Source organism: Lagenorhynchus albirostris, chromosome 11, assembly GCF_949774975.1.
Source record: "Lagenorhynchus albirostris chromosome 11, mLagAlb1.1, whole genome shotgun sequence".
Lineage (NCBI taxonomy): Eukaryota > Metazoa > Chordata > Mammalia > Artiodactyla > Delphinidae > Lagenorhynchus > Lagenorhynchus albirostris.
The window spans coordinates 87,832,156-87,844,492 of record NC_083105.1 but is presented as its reverse complement, the minus strand read 5'-3'; the positions used below and the strand labels follow the sequence as shown (position 1 = coordinate 87,844,492).

General features: G+C 35.6%; 1 protein-coding gene across 2 annotated transcripts in view; it reads left to right on the top strand.

Annotated features, from left to right (window-relative positions):
• PDE3A (phosphodiesterase 3A) overlaps window positions 1–12,337 on the top strand; it is a 302,683-nt gene that overhangs the window by 239,102 nt on the left and 51,244 nt on the right. For both annotated transcript variants that reach the window (XM_060166751.1, XM_060166752.1), the window contains 2 exons: window positions 7,663–7,920; window positions 9,905–10,059. In XM_060166751.1, coding sequence (XP_060022734.1) covers window positions 7,663–7,920; window positions 9,905–10,059 — 413 coding nt within the window. The remainder of the gene's footprint in view (window positions 1–7,662; window positions 7,921–9,904; window positions 10,060–12,337) is intronic.

Genomic DNA, 12,337 nt, shown 5'->3' with positions numbered 1-12,337 from the left:
TCTCACATACACGACCTCCCAAATTACATACATGATGAAAATATACACTTGTACCTATTTGTACATCACGTGTTAATTCATAAACCAAACTTCACTTTTTATCCCTTGTTCCGGGAGTGGTAGTGCATAGCTTTAATGTAGCTATTATATTATGTCTCATTTCAAGTGAAAGAATGTGTTGGGTTTAAAGTAGTAGGGAGCCCTCTTAATCAGTAGTTGATCTGTTCATTTTAAAAGTTTTTAAAGCAGAGAATCATAAAAATACAACATATTTTCCATATCTCTAGCAATATGTTGATATTTTAACTTGATACATATGAATATGTAGATTTCACACATTTGTGATGAAGAGACAAGAATGTTTCTCTTTGGGCATATTTTCACTATATTGATTAGAGTTCCAAGTTATGTTACATGCAGCACACCCATACTTCATGGTATATGACTACGAGCTTCAGGGTTGGTTTTGTTTTGCTTTTTTTTGTTGTTGTTGTTGTTGTTTTTACAGTAGAAATGACAGCCCTTTGGAAGCGTTCTGAGTTGAAAATCTTTCAGGCACATTATCATTTTCTTCTTGAATCTTTGCAGTTATATCACCCCTACTTAATTTAACAGAAGTCACTGTCGGGGCCTCATCTTTATGAGTCTGTTTATGAAGTCTTTAAAATTATTCAACTTAGTTTTTAAAGAAACTGTTCCATTGTTTACTCACATATCACTGGTTTATAGATATTTTATTAGCATATGTAAGTTACAGTGACAGTTGCAACTGGCCTAAACAGATTTAGGACCAAACAAAACTGACACTTGGCAAATGTGCAACTCAACTATTGGGAGTAGAAGTTCTAGAAAATAGTCTATTCCCCATAAGTACTTGGTGTACATTAGACATTTTACCATGGGAGGGAAACAGCTATCAGTGAGTCAATAATAAGTTAGAAGGTGAAGCTTGAGTAAGATTAGCAATTGGTGAAACAAGGACTTTTTGAAGTCTACATAATAATTTTAAAAGGTTTTTTATGTCTGTATAGCACAGGGAGCTACATTCAATATCCTATTATAAACCATAATGGAAAAGAATATGAAAAAGAGTTTATATATATCTCTGAATCACTTTGCTGTACAGCAGAAATTAATGCAACCGTTATAGGTCAACTACACTTCAGTAAAATAAAATTTAAAAGTAAATAAATCAAAATCTTTAAAAAAAATTTAAAATTCTTAATGAGCCAAGAAATAAGTTTTAAAATTATTTGATTCTTTCTTCTTTGATGTTTGTGTGTGTATGTATGTTATGTAAAGAAATGCTTTAGGCTTACAGAATTGGGAGGGATCTTAGAAAGATAAAGGCTAGTTCTCTGATTTTGCAGGGGCAGAGCTCGAGGGCTCCAACGGATACAGTATCGCCTAGAGAAAAGCCATGGTTTGTTTTGGAAACCATCATAAAACTTAAAATACTGAACAACAAAAAAAGTGGCCTAATTTGAGGGATAAACCATCTCAACTAGGTTATCAAGATAATTATATCAGTTCTAGCGCTTTTGCGTTTATAACCTATCTTTGAGTTTCATGTAGAATTATGAAGAGAGGCTTTTGTGCTGCTTCCAATTCTTTTCCTCCAGTTAGAATAAATTAATGTCCAAAGCAAGTGACACATCACATGATTCACTAAGTCGGAAGACTTGAGAATTATTACATCTTCTGCCCGTGGGCAGGGATGTATTTAACCTATTTCATTAAGTTATCAGTTTAATCTTTGCTTCAAAATGCATAGGGAGAAGAACTATAACGTGACTATACTGGCGCTGTCCCCCCAAAAAAGTTGTCAAGAATTGGATGCTTTATCTTCACCGCACCCTCTATACCAGATAATCTCCCTAATCATTTTGAATCGGTAATTGCTGTTGACATCAACTTGCCCAAACCCTTTCTGATTTCCCACTTGGGCACTTTCGCTTTCTTGGAGTGAAATGATGTTTGTTTGCTTCTTTGTTTTCATTTACCTTGTTCCAGTAGTTATTTCGTAAGACTTCTTAATGATATTTTTCTTTTAGAAATTCTCCATTTCTGAACAATATGTTGATAGAAACCCAAACACAGTGCCACAGTAAATAATCTGTCACGTTCCTTAAAGATATATAATTTTGTTTTACATTCTAGTAGTCGTTTGACCACATAGATTTATTTGCTAAATTTTTCATAATTTGCAGCTTACGGTGGTTTAGAAATTTAGATGCCCTTTATAGAGTGCAAGTTTTTTCTGACCCCTACACATTTTCAAAGCTTTCCCCCTTTATCATACCACAACTGTAATTTCAAAGTTTTACCACAGAAGTAGTGACAGTAAAAACAAAATTTCTATAATTGAATTGATTGATACATGCCCAGTCTAGGAGTTACATCTAATGTTATTTCTAAGTGTATTTGTTATTGTTTCCTTAACTTATCTCTGACTCCAGATTTTCTTGGCCCTTGGTTTATGTTGAGTAAAGTAACTTGGAAGCAAGCTAGATTGTTACCATAGCAACCAGCATTGCGTAGGACATCATCCTGGAGATGGTGAAGTAGACTGGAAGAAGATAAAGGGGGGAAAGGAAGATGCTGAAAGAACGGGTTGCTTTGCAAAGTGGTGGATTTACCAAAAGAATCAGTTATTTTGGGCTTGATGTAAAAAACTGCACTTTATTCCACTGTTTATCATACTTAAATTCCAGATTTTCAGTTTAGAGGTGGCAATCCACATTTGGGTGTCATTTAAATAGTGCCCAGGAAATTATACTTGCATTTTCTTAAATGTTAAATATAAGTATTTCCATTATAAGGAGAGCCTGCAGAGTAAAATGTTTTTTATTGCTTGGTCACTCTTTTCAAGGAAAAGATTCGTTTGATTATATGCACCGTAAAAAGACTCAACTGTGGTTTTATGCTCAGTAGAGTTGGTTATTGCACTCAAAGATGATTTCAGGCTGTTAGCTCAAGACTTTCCTTTAAAGTAGCTTTAATATAAACTTAACCTTTAATGTTTATTATCACTAGCTAAGATTTCACCAGTTAAATGAAATTTTTTCCCGAGTGTTATTTGGTATACCTAGAAATTGAATTATATTATTTTGAAAGTTGAATAGGTGTGGAAATACCCTCTGTGTGAGTCACTCTGTGTTGTTTCATATTTTGTATCATATGATGAAAAAACACTACCAATCAGCGTAAGCCCCTCTCCCCTGAAATTCCTTCATAGTGACTCCCTGGACGTGCCTGGGTCTTCATAATTTGCCTGCTGTTTATTGAAACAGCAGCCCGTCTATCCTTCAGTCTTTCATCATTTCATGTGTGGTTAGCCTTGGCAAGTTTGTGGCAAGCAAATCTGATTATTGGTTTTAGATTTCATGCCTCATTGAAGCCTTTCATTATTTGAGTCAAAAACTGATTATAACTTCTTATGTGTGATACAACTTTGAATTGTTACACAATTTTAATTTTTAAATCGTAAAACTAATAAAACAAAGACCTGACTTTATAACAGTAGGGAGACTTTTCCAATAGTTGAAGTGTTTGGTTTCTTAGCCAATTCCAATATGGGTAATATGCTTTTTTTTTTTTTAATAGATCTTTATTGGAGTGTAATTGCTTCACAATACCATGTTAGTTTCTGTTGCACAACAAAGCAAATCAGCTTGGCCTGAGTATTGCTTTTTTTTTTCACTTGAAGACCTTCGCTTTCACAAAAGCTACAGACAGTATAAGTAACATTGAATTACATAATGTGCTTGTTTTCTAAGTTCTTATGTAACACTAACATTGGCTTACAAGGATGAGTTTTCAGTTCTGTTTCTATTTTAAAGTTACTTTTAAATTTTTAGTTATTTGTTTTTTTCTGAGTATATAAGAAATACATCCATTACTTTAAAAAAAGACATAAAATTAGAGAATTATAAAATGCATTTGTTTTCTCACCAATAATTCATTTTAAAATGTAATTATGATTGTCAATGAACACGTTCTACTTTTTCTTCAGATTTGTAAGTTTTATGTACTGAGACCATTTTGAGAAAAATCTATTAACTATTAGAACATAAACTGTTAATTTTATTGTCAAAACATCTTAAAATTTTATGTCCTGGGTACAAAGTTTGACTTAAAATTTATTTTATTAGGGAAATAGTACAGTGATGTACTAGTTTAAGATTATTAGAACAACATGGGTAGGAATAAATATTACTATTTCATAAGATCACACTGGGTGAGTTTTTCAGAAGCATAATAATTAGAGTTGCACTTGAAAATACGTTTGTAAAAGGGAATGTTAACCTAATTGAGTGGCATTTCTCACAAATATTTTTTAAGTTAACAATGTAAATAAAAATGTGAAATACACATAATTATATATCCTAAAGCTATTAATATTACACTTAAATTTTCATGTTGGTTCACGGAAGATATTTAAACCTACAAAGAGAGAAAAACATGGCACAATGATTAAATAAAGCATTAAATAATTACAGATATATTTAGTAACGTACAATGAAAACGTTCAGTATTTATTTCAGCCTGCTAGTTCAGCTCTTGAGCTGTGGAAATGGAGTATGTATTTGTGTTTGCAGCCTGACGTTTCCATGCTCTAGCTATCTGATTCTGAGTTATTTTTGACTCAGTTATTTGGCAAGTTATTTTTTTTTAAATAGTGTTTTTTTTAAATTTATTTATTTTTTTGGCTGTGTTGGATCTTCGTTGCTGCACGCGGGCTTTCTCTAGTTGCGGCGAGCGGGAGCTGCTCTTCGTTGTGGGGCGTGGGCTTGTCATTGCAGTGGCTTCTCTTGTTGCGGAGCGCGGGCCCTAGGCACGTGGGCTTCAGAAGTTGTGGCTCGCAGGCTCAGTAGTTGTTGCTCGCAGGCTCTAGAGCACAGGCTCAGTAGTTGTGGCACACGGGCTTAGTTGCTATGCGGCATGTGGGATCTTCCTGGACCAGGGCTCGAATCCGTGTCCCTTGCATTGGCAGGTGAATTCTTAACCACTGCGCCACCGGGAAGTCTTGGCAAGTTATTTCTGACTAATAAAAATGAATGTAATAAGAGTACCTACCTTGTACACTGTGCTGAATAAATACCAGCTGTCACCATTATTATCCACCATTATTACAATTGCTACTCTTATTATTCTAGTACGAAAAGACATAATTTCTATGTGATAGCTTTACAGAATACTTTATCCTTGCTTATAGTTATTATAAGACTAGATACCTTCCCTTCACAGATGTTGGGTGTTTTCATAATTATCATATTTTTCTGATTGCAAAAAATATATGTTCACTTTTTCTGTGACATACTTTATAAAAATAAAACAATATTTTATGAATATTCTTCCAAATAAACATTTATAGACCTACCCAAATCTTTTAAATAAGTGCATTATACTTTATAGTATATTTGTAATATAAATTTTTAAAACAATTTCTCTGTTGATGATGCATTTGTGGCCACATTCTTTGATTGTTATCAGAGCATTGCAGTATCCTTTGTGACCTTATCTTTATATTTTTGTATCTATGTAGTTTTTCTTTGGACTAGATGTCTACATTGTCTTGCTAGATTATAGGATATATACATTTAAACTATAAATTGATAGACTCAGCAAGAATTTCTTTGCAATGATATTGGCTTATTTTTTACTCACTGCTCATTTCCCCAAACCATTACTAATACTCGGTGGTAGCAGCCTTTTATTATTTTGCAATTTAATAAGTAAACTTTTTTTTTTTTTTTTTTTTTTTTTTTGCCGTACGCAGACCTCTCACTGTTGTGGCCTCTCCCGTTGCGGAGCACAGGCTCCGGACGCGCAGGCTCAGCGGCCATGGCTCATGGGGCCAGCCGCTCCGCGGCATGTGGGACCTTCCCAGACCGGGGCATGAACCCGTGTCCCCTGCATCAGCAGGCGGACTCTCAACCACTGCGCCACCAGGAAAGCCCAGTAAACATTTTTTTTTTTATTACTTTAGTTTGTGTCTTAAATATTCGGGAGGCAAGTAGCTTTTGTATATTTGATTATTAAATTTTGTTTGAATTGTATATTCATTTTCTTTTCCCAAGTTTATCTTTTATTGATTTTTTTTAAAGGCCTTTTATTTGCATATGTTTTATCTTCTCTGGGTGGCAGATATTTTCTCATGGACTATTTGTTTTTTACCTTTGCTTATGGCATATTTGCTTATGAGAAGTTTATGTCTTCATTTAGTCAGATCTGTTAGATGTTTTCTTGACAGTTTGTGCCATTTATATTATTTTTAACGGTCTTCCTAATCCCAAGATTATAAAATTTTTCATCTCTCAGGAGTTTATTTTTAAGTCTGTTGTGAAAGAATGATTAAACTTTATTTTCTCCCAAATACATAGCCAAATCTCTAATAGCCTCTTATTGAAAAACTCCAGAATTATTATTTCTAGTATTTATATCATTATCATTATTGAACACTTATAACTGTTTGCTTACAACACAATAGTAAGTGCTTTACCTATAATCTCCCTTTTACTTCTTATCATTACCTTCTGAGGTTGGTACTCTACTACATCCATTTTCCAGATGGAGAAGTCACAGCACCGAGAGCTTACTAACTTGCCAAATCATGCAGCTAGAAAGTGGTAGGGTCAGGAAGTCATGACTGGGATGTAAGTAGCCAAGTTCCAGAACCTCACGCCAATCACCGTGTTATTCAGTTTACAGTTCCGTGGGTTCCTCGTGCCTCATACTGTGGTAGCATTCCAATATTAACAGTCATCTGCATGCCGTCTTTAAGCTTCACCTACTTTCTTAACCTTGACCCTGCCCATGCTCTCCCTTATTCCCACATCTTCCCGCCTACGTTCCTGCCTGACCAGCAGGATGAGGAACGATCCTGTCCTCTGTTTCTAATGCTCTTCATTTCTTTAGCAAATATAGAGTAGTAACTCTGAATCTGATAGGCAGTTTGGCAGAATAGGACAGATGTGCCATGGAATTCCAGAACTGAAATTTCTGTTCTTACCAACCACAAGAAGAGGGACAATTTGTGAATCTGAACAAGTTGAGTTGCTTTATGTGCTTATCTCTAATATTAGTTGAATAATTATCACACACCCGGCTCAAATATCACACTAGAATATTACTAAAATTAAAATTTTATACTATATTAGTGTTGCTTTTCAGAATGAAATTTCTTTTTTATGGCTGAGTAGTATTCCATTGTGTGTGTGTGTGTGTGTGTGTGTGTGTGTGTGTATATGTGTGTGTGTGTGTGTGTCTGTGTGTATAAAAAACATCTTTTTCCATTCATCTATCAATGGACACTTTCTAAATAATATACATTAAAATGTTGAGCTCTTCATTAGGAGTGATCAATATGAATTTTTTTGTTGTTTCCTGAAACTTTCTATTTTTTAAAAACTGGTGTTTATCTTTGTATCTCTTCAAAGTGCCTCCGTAGGTTCTAACAGTAAAAATGTGCCCTGAACACAAAACTGGCAAAAGCCACGGCAAATGTTGGCAAAATTTGAAACAGAAATGTGATTTGAATGTTACTTTACTGCAACCCTAGTGTCACTTCAGTCTACGTTTCAGAAAAAGCCCAGTTTCCCTCCCTGTGCCTCCAACCTCAGGCCTTTCTCGCCTGACCTCCTGTGTTTGGTGTCTCAGTCTCCAGGAACCAGTATCACTGTGGATATTGCCGTAATGGGCGAGGCTCACGGTCTCATCACCGACCTCCTGGCAGACCCTTCTCTGCCCCCCAACGTGTGCACGTCCCTGAGGGCAGTGAGCAACCTTCTCAGCACGCAGCTCACCATCCAGGCCATTCACAAGCCCAGAGTGAACCCCGTCGCTTCCTTCAGTGAAAACTATACCTGCTCTGATTCTGAAGAAAGCTCTGAAAAAGACAAGCTGGCTCTTCCCAAGGTAAGTATGAATGACATGCTCCTGAAAGGGTGAAACTGTTTCTTCCCATTGTCTCCTGGGCCTCTTTCTTATCACCCCAAACCCACATGGAGATTCATATCAGTGACTCCCCAAAGATGTGTCTGTCAGTCATGGTGACCAAAGTAATGCTAATGTAAACATAAAGACTTCCATCCTTACACGTGATAGCTTTCTGTAATGAAAAAAATTTACCTTTTTGCATTACCTTTTTTTACTCAGACGTTCAAGAAATTTTTTTCTTCTCTATACCAGGATTTGTTCTGTGGGATAAAGATATAGTGGTGATAAAAAATTTAAAAAAAAACAGCAAAAATCCCTGCACCCACTCTTGTGGATTCTGTTTAAAATGCATTGCCTTCTGAAACACAAGATTCCTTTGCTCTTTGATTTCTTAGTATGGTAGCCTTCGTAGTATCCTCATGTCTTTCCCAAACCCAACAAGTTTTGAACTTAGAAACGCTCTAGTTGATTTTAGATTATTTAAAGTGAAAGATGGCCTTCGTGATTCATATATTTTCTTCTTCTTACATATAACATATAAGAGTTTTACAAAAGTAAGCTCTAGGGAATAGGGTTCTGGACCCAGTTTAGACCTCAGTATTACTTAAAAACAAGTCATGCTAAAGACTAAAAAAAAGAATCAGAATTTCAGTGGTCTCAGGTACATCCAGCACACTTATTTATTTGGTAAACAAGCAGCTGTCCTCTGGAGCTGGTGGTCAGTCAGTAACATCTGTGTTCTTGCCATTGTGAGTCTCTTGATTCAGGACAGTGTCCTTCACGCAACTTTGTCAATTAAGTTATTTAAGTTTCCTTCGAACATCTACTTCTCTGAGAAAGATACGGCTAAGCATGATACAACAATAAAGGAATGGGGAGAGAGTAACTGATTCCCTTGGGCCTCAAAATAGACATGAAGTCAGTGACAGATTTACAGACAATACTGATATTTACAGTGCTTGACCTTTTCTCTTCCTATTGAATTAAGTTCTAAGGTGCATATCCAGATCTTTAAGAGATTTTGGAAACTATTTAGTATCAGAGGTCTTCTTGAATCCTGAGGTGCCGTATCCTCACTTCTCAGAGTTTTTACCATCTTCAGGAAGAGCAGACTGAGTCTTTGTTAAACTCTGCCTACACAATTGGTCTCCTTGGAGTAACTGGCCACAAATAAAAATGAATTGAGCTCCTGCCTCTTATAACTATTGCTGTAGTTGTGTTAGATTTCCTTTCCTTTGATTTTTAAGATTAAGACTCTCGTTAGAGGGCCAGTGCTCATGCTGGTGAGCTCAGAACCATGCCTGAGTGCTGATGGTGCCACAGATCCCACTTAGGATATGGTAGGAAAAGAAATAACAAAGAGAGGGTCACAGGTTGACCAGCAGAGTCTTCTATTAAGAGGAGCTGGTCCTAATGACTTTACCCATTTGCCTGTCTTAAGTCATGTTAACCCCAAGAGAGGTGGTACCTCTTGTGAGTTATACTCTTACCCTTAGCTCCTGTCATTTGTGAATCAAGAAATTAAAAATAAATCAATAAACACTTTGACATAGAGACTACTATTGTGCTAGATGATAAAAATTAATCCATGTCCCACACGAGTGTCTTTTGAGGAAAATCTACTGGTCATAATGACTAACATGATGTGTGTATAGGTGTATAAGCCCTATTGAACTAATATAACTATAAAATTATCACAAAGGTAATTGATTCTCATTTCCCACAATCCCATATTTGTGTAAACATTGAAATGAAGATCCCCAAAATGTTATTTTTATAATATTCATTGATTTTGGCCAGAGTTTCTTATTGAATTTCTGAGTGCCCAAATTTTAGATAAATGATATTCAACCAACGTAGTTTAATAACTTCACTGCCAATTAAAAACCCATTTTGTTTCACTATATAGAAGTTAATGATAGAAAATATGCTTGGTAACAAAATCAACGCTCCTTCTTCCCAGCGCCTGAGGAGAAGTTTGCCCCCTGGTTTGCTGAGACGAGTTTCATCAACTTGGACAACCACCACCTCAGCCACGGGTCTGCCCACTTTGGAGCCTGCCCCAGTACGGAGGGACCGTAGCGCCAGCATCAAACTCCATGAAGCACCTTCATCCAGGTTAGGCAGTGCTCCTGATGGTCTCATATGTCTCAGAGACGTTTTTTTTTCTTACCAAAAATGAGTTATAAATTACAGTGGAAGGGAGGCCCAGCCAATTATAGTTGGCTGCAGGCCAGCTTTGAAAATGAAAAAGGTGAATGGTTTAAATCCAGAGCAGTATAAGGATTAACATCAGATAATTAGACTTAAATTGTGTTGTATGGTCTTAAGTATAAATGGGGACAGTGACTTGAGGTGACGCCTGCCACTGTCACTTTGGGTGGAAAGGGTGAGCCCAGAATAAAGGTGGGCTAGGTTTTACCTGGACTGAGATCTACATTGGATCTTTAAATCAAAGGTGTCCAACCTGACAGTTGCAAATGATTGTTAGATTTCCCCCAGCCCACCAGAGCAGTCTCCTAGCATTATTTCAAAGGCAGAAGATCAGATCAAAAAATAGATTATCATTCTAAGAGCACCTAAATATCTTCAAACAGCTGGTAATTTAAGCTTTGTTTAGATAGTGAACAGGTTGGTGGTTACCAGAGGTGGGGGATCGGGGGTAGACAAAATGGGTCAAGGGGTTCAAAAAGGTACAAACGCAATTATAAAATAAATGAGTCATGGGGATTTAATGTACAGCATGGTGACTGTGGTTAATGATATTGTATTGTATATTTGAAAGTTGCTAAGAGAGTAGAGCTTAAAAGTCCTCATCAGAAGAAAAGAAAATTTTGCAACCTGCATGTCGATGGATGTTAACTAGACTTGCTGTGATGATCATTCACAGTATATATAAATATCAAATCCTTATGTTATATACGTGCAACAAATATAATGTTACACGTCAATGGTACCCCAATAAAAATAGAATAAATTTATTTAGTATATTAGTGATCATTTTACAAAGTGACTGAAAAGTCAGAGTTACTAAAGCTAAAGGAAAGATAATACAAAGATCTAGAAAGAGTTTTGAAGAAAACATCATCATGAAAGAGGTGCTTTCAGAGGGAGCTACTATGTTTGTCCTTTTCTATTTAGAATAGAAATACCATACCTTATGTGAATAATAGTTACAAGAACATTTACCACATGATTTCAGGTTTGTGAAACATTTGCATTAATTTTATTAATGACCTAATGACTGAAAAATTACCACATCTTTGTTGAACTACATGGTGGCAATATTAGAAGTGATTTTCTCTTGACCTTGGCTTTGAATATAAATAAAGCACCATTCTGAGACTGGCAAAGAAAGGGAAACCTTTCAAATCTTAAGAATTTAATGACGGCTAATTTCTCTTGCTCTGTTGTTTAAAAACATAATTGGTTTCTTCCATATTAATATATTATTGGTAGTCTAATAAACCTATAGAATCAGAAGCAATTTTGAATGATTCTTTCTTCACATATCAGTATAATTCCACTTTGTCTTATTACCTGGACGTTTGTAAAACTTCTACGCATCACCACAGGAGGATGTTACCCAATCTGTTTCATGAACATTTCCTAAAGTTTAAAATTACAAGTCATTGATGATATTTTCCTATGAAAATATTGACCACTGTCGACTTCTACTACAGCAAATACTGATAAGTAGTAGGGAATTATAGTTAAATATTCGTTGCTTAAGAAAATGAATTTGTGTTCTCAGTGTATATCTTTATTTTACTAACACACCTTGGCAAGAATGCTCCTTTACTTACTTTCCGTAGAATGACTTTACCAAGAATCCATTCAAGCATTCTTAAATGCCACCTTTCTTTGTGTTACTGTTTGTTACTGCTTATCAAATTTCTTTTCTCCTACTTCTGTCTTCTTTTAGTTAAATGAGATTGGGGGCTAACATTGAAATCATCGTGAGGAAGAAGCTTTCAAAAACTTCTATGAGCTTAACTCCTCAAGATTTTGTCATTCTGCTTTATGAAATAAGTACTCATGCTCAAATATTTTCAAAATAGATAAGGAATAGCATACAATCCCATTCATTCTCTTTGTCCCAAAAATACTAATAGATGTCTTGCCTGGGTATGCTTTTTTCCACTGTTTAACTTACTATTCCTTAATTTCACTATTCTATTAAAAGTCCTGATATAAAATCTGAGAATGGTACAACATTTTCACCATTATAAAGAAATAAGATTCATTCTGAAGAGAATTTGAGCCCTTTAAGGGAAAACCATGTGTAAGTAAGTAGCAATGGTACCAACCATTAAATACAGCTAGTTTTGGTTGACTCATCCTTTGTCGTGTGTGAAAATAGTGAAAAGATAGCCTCAGATCATCTCCAGCCCTG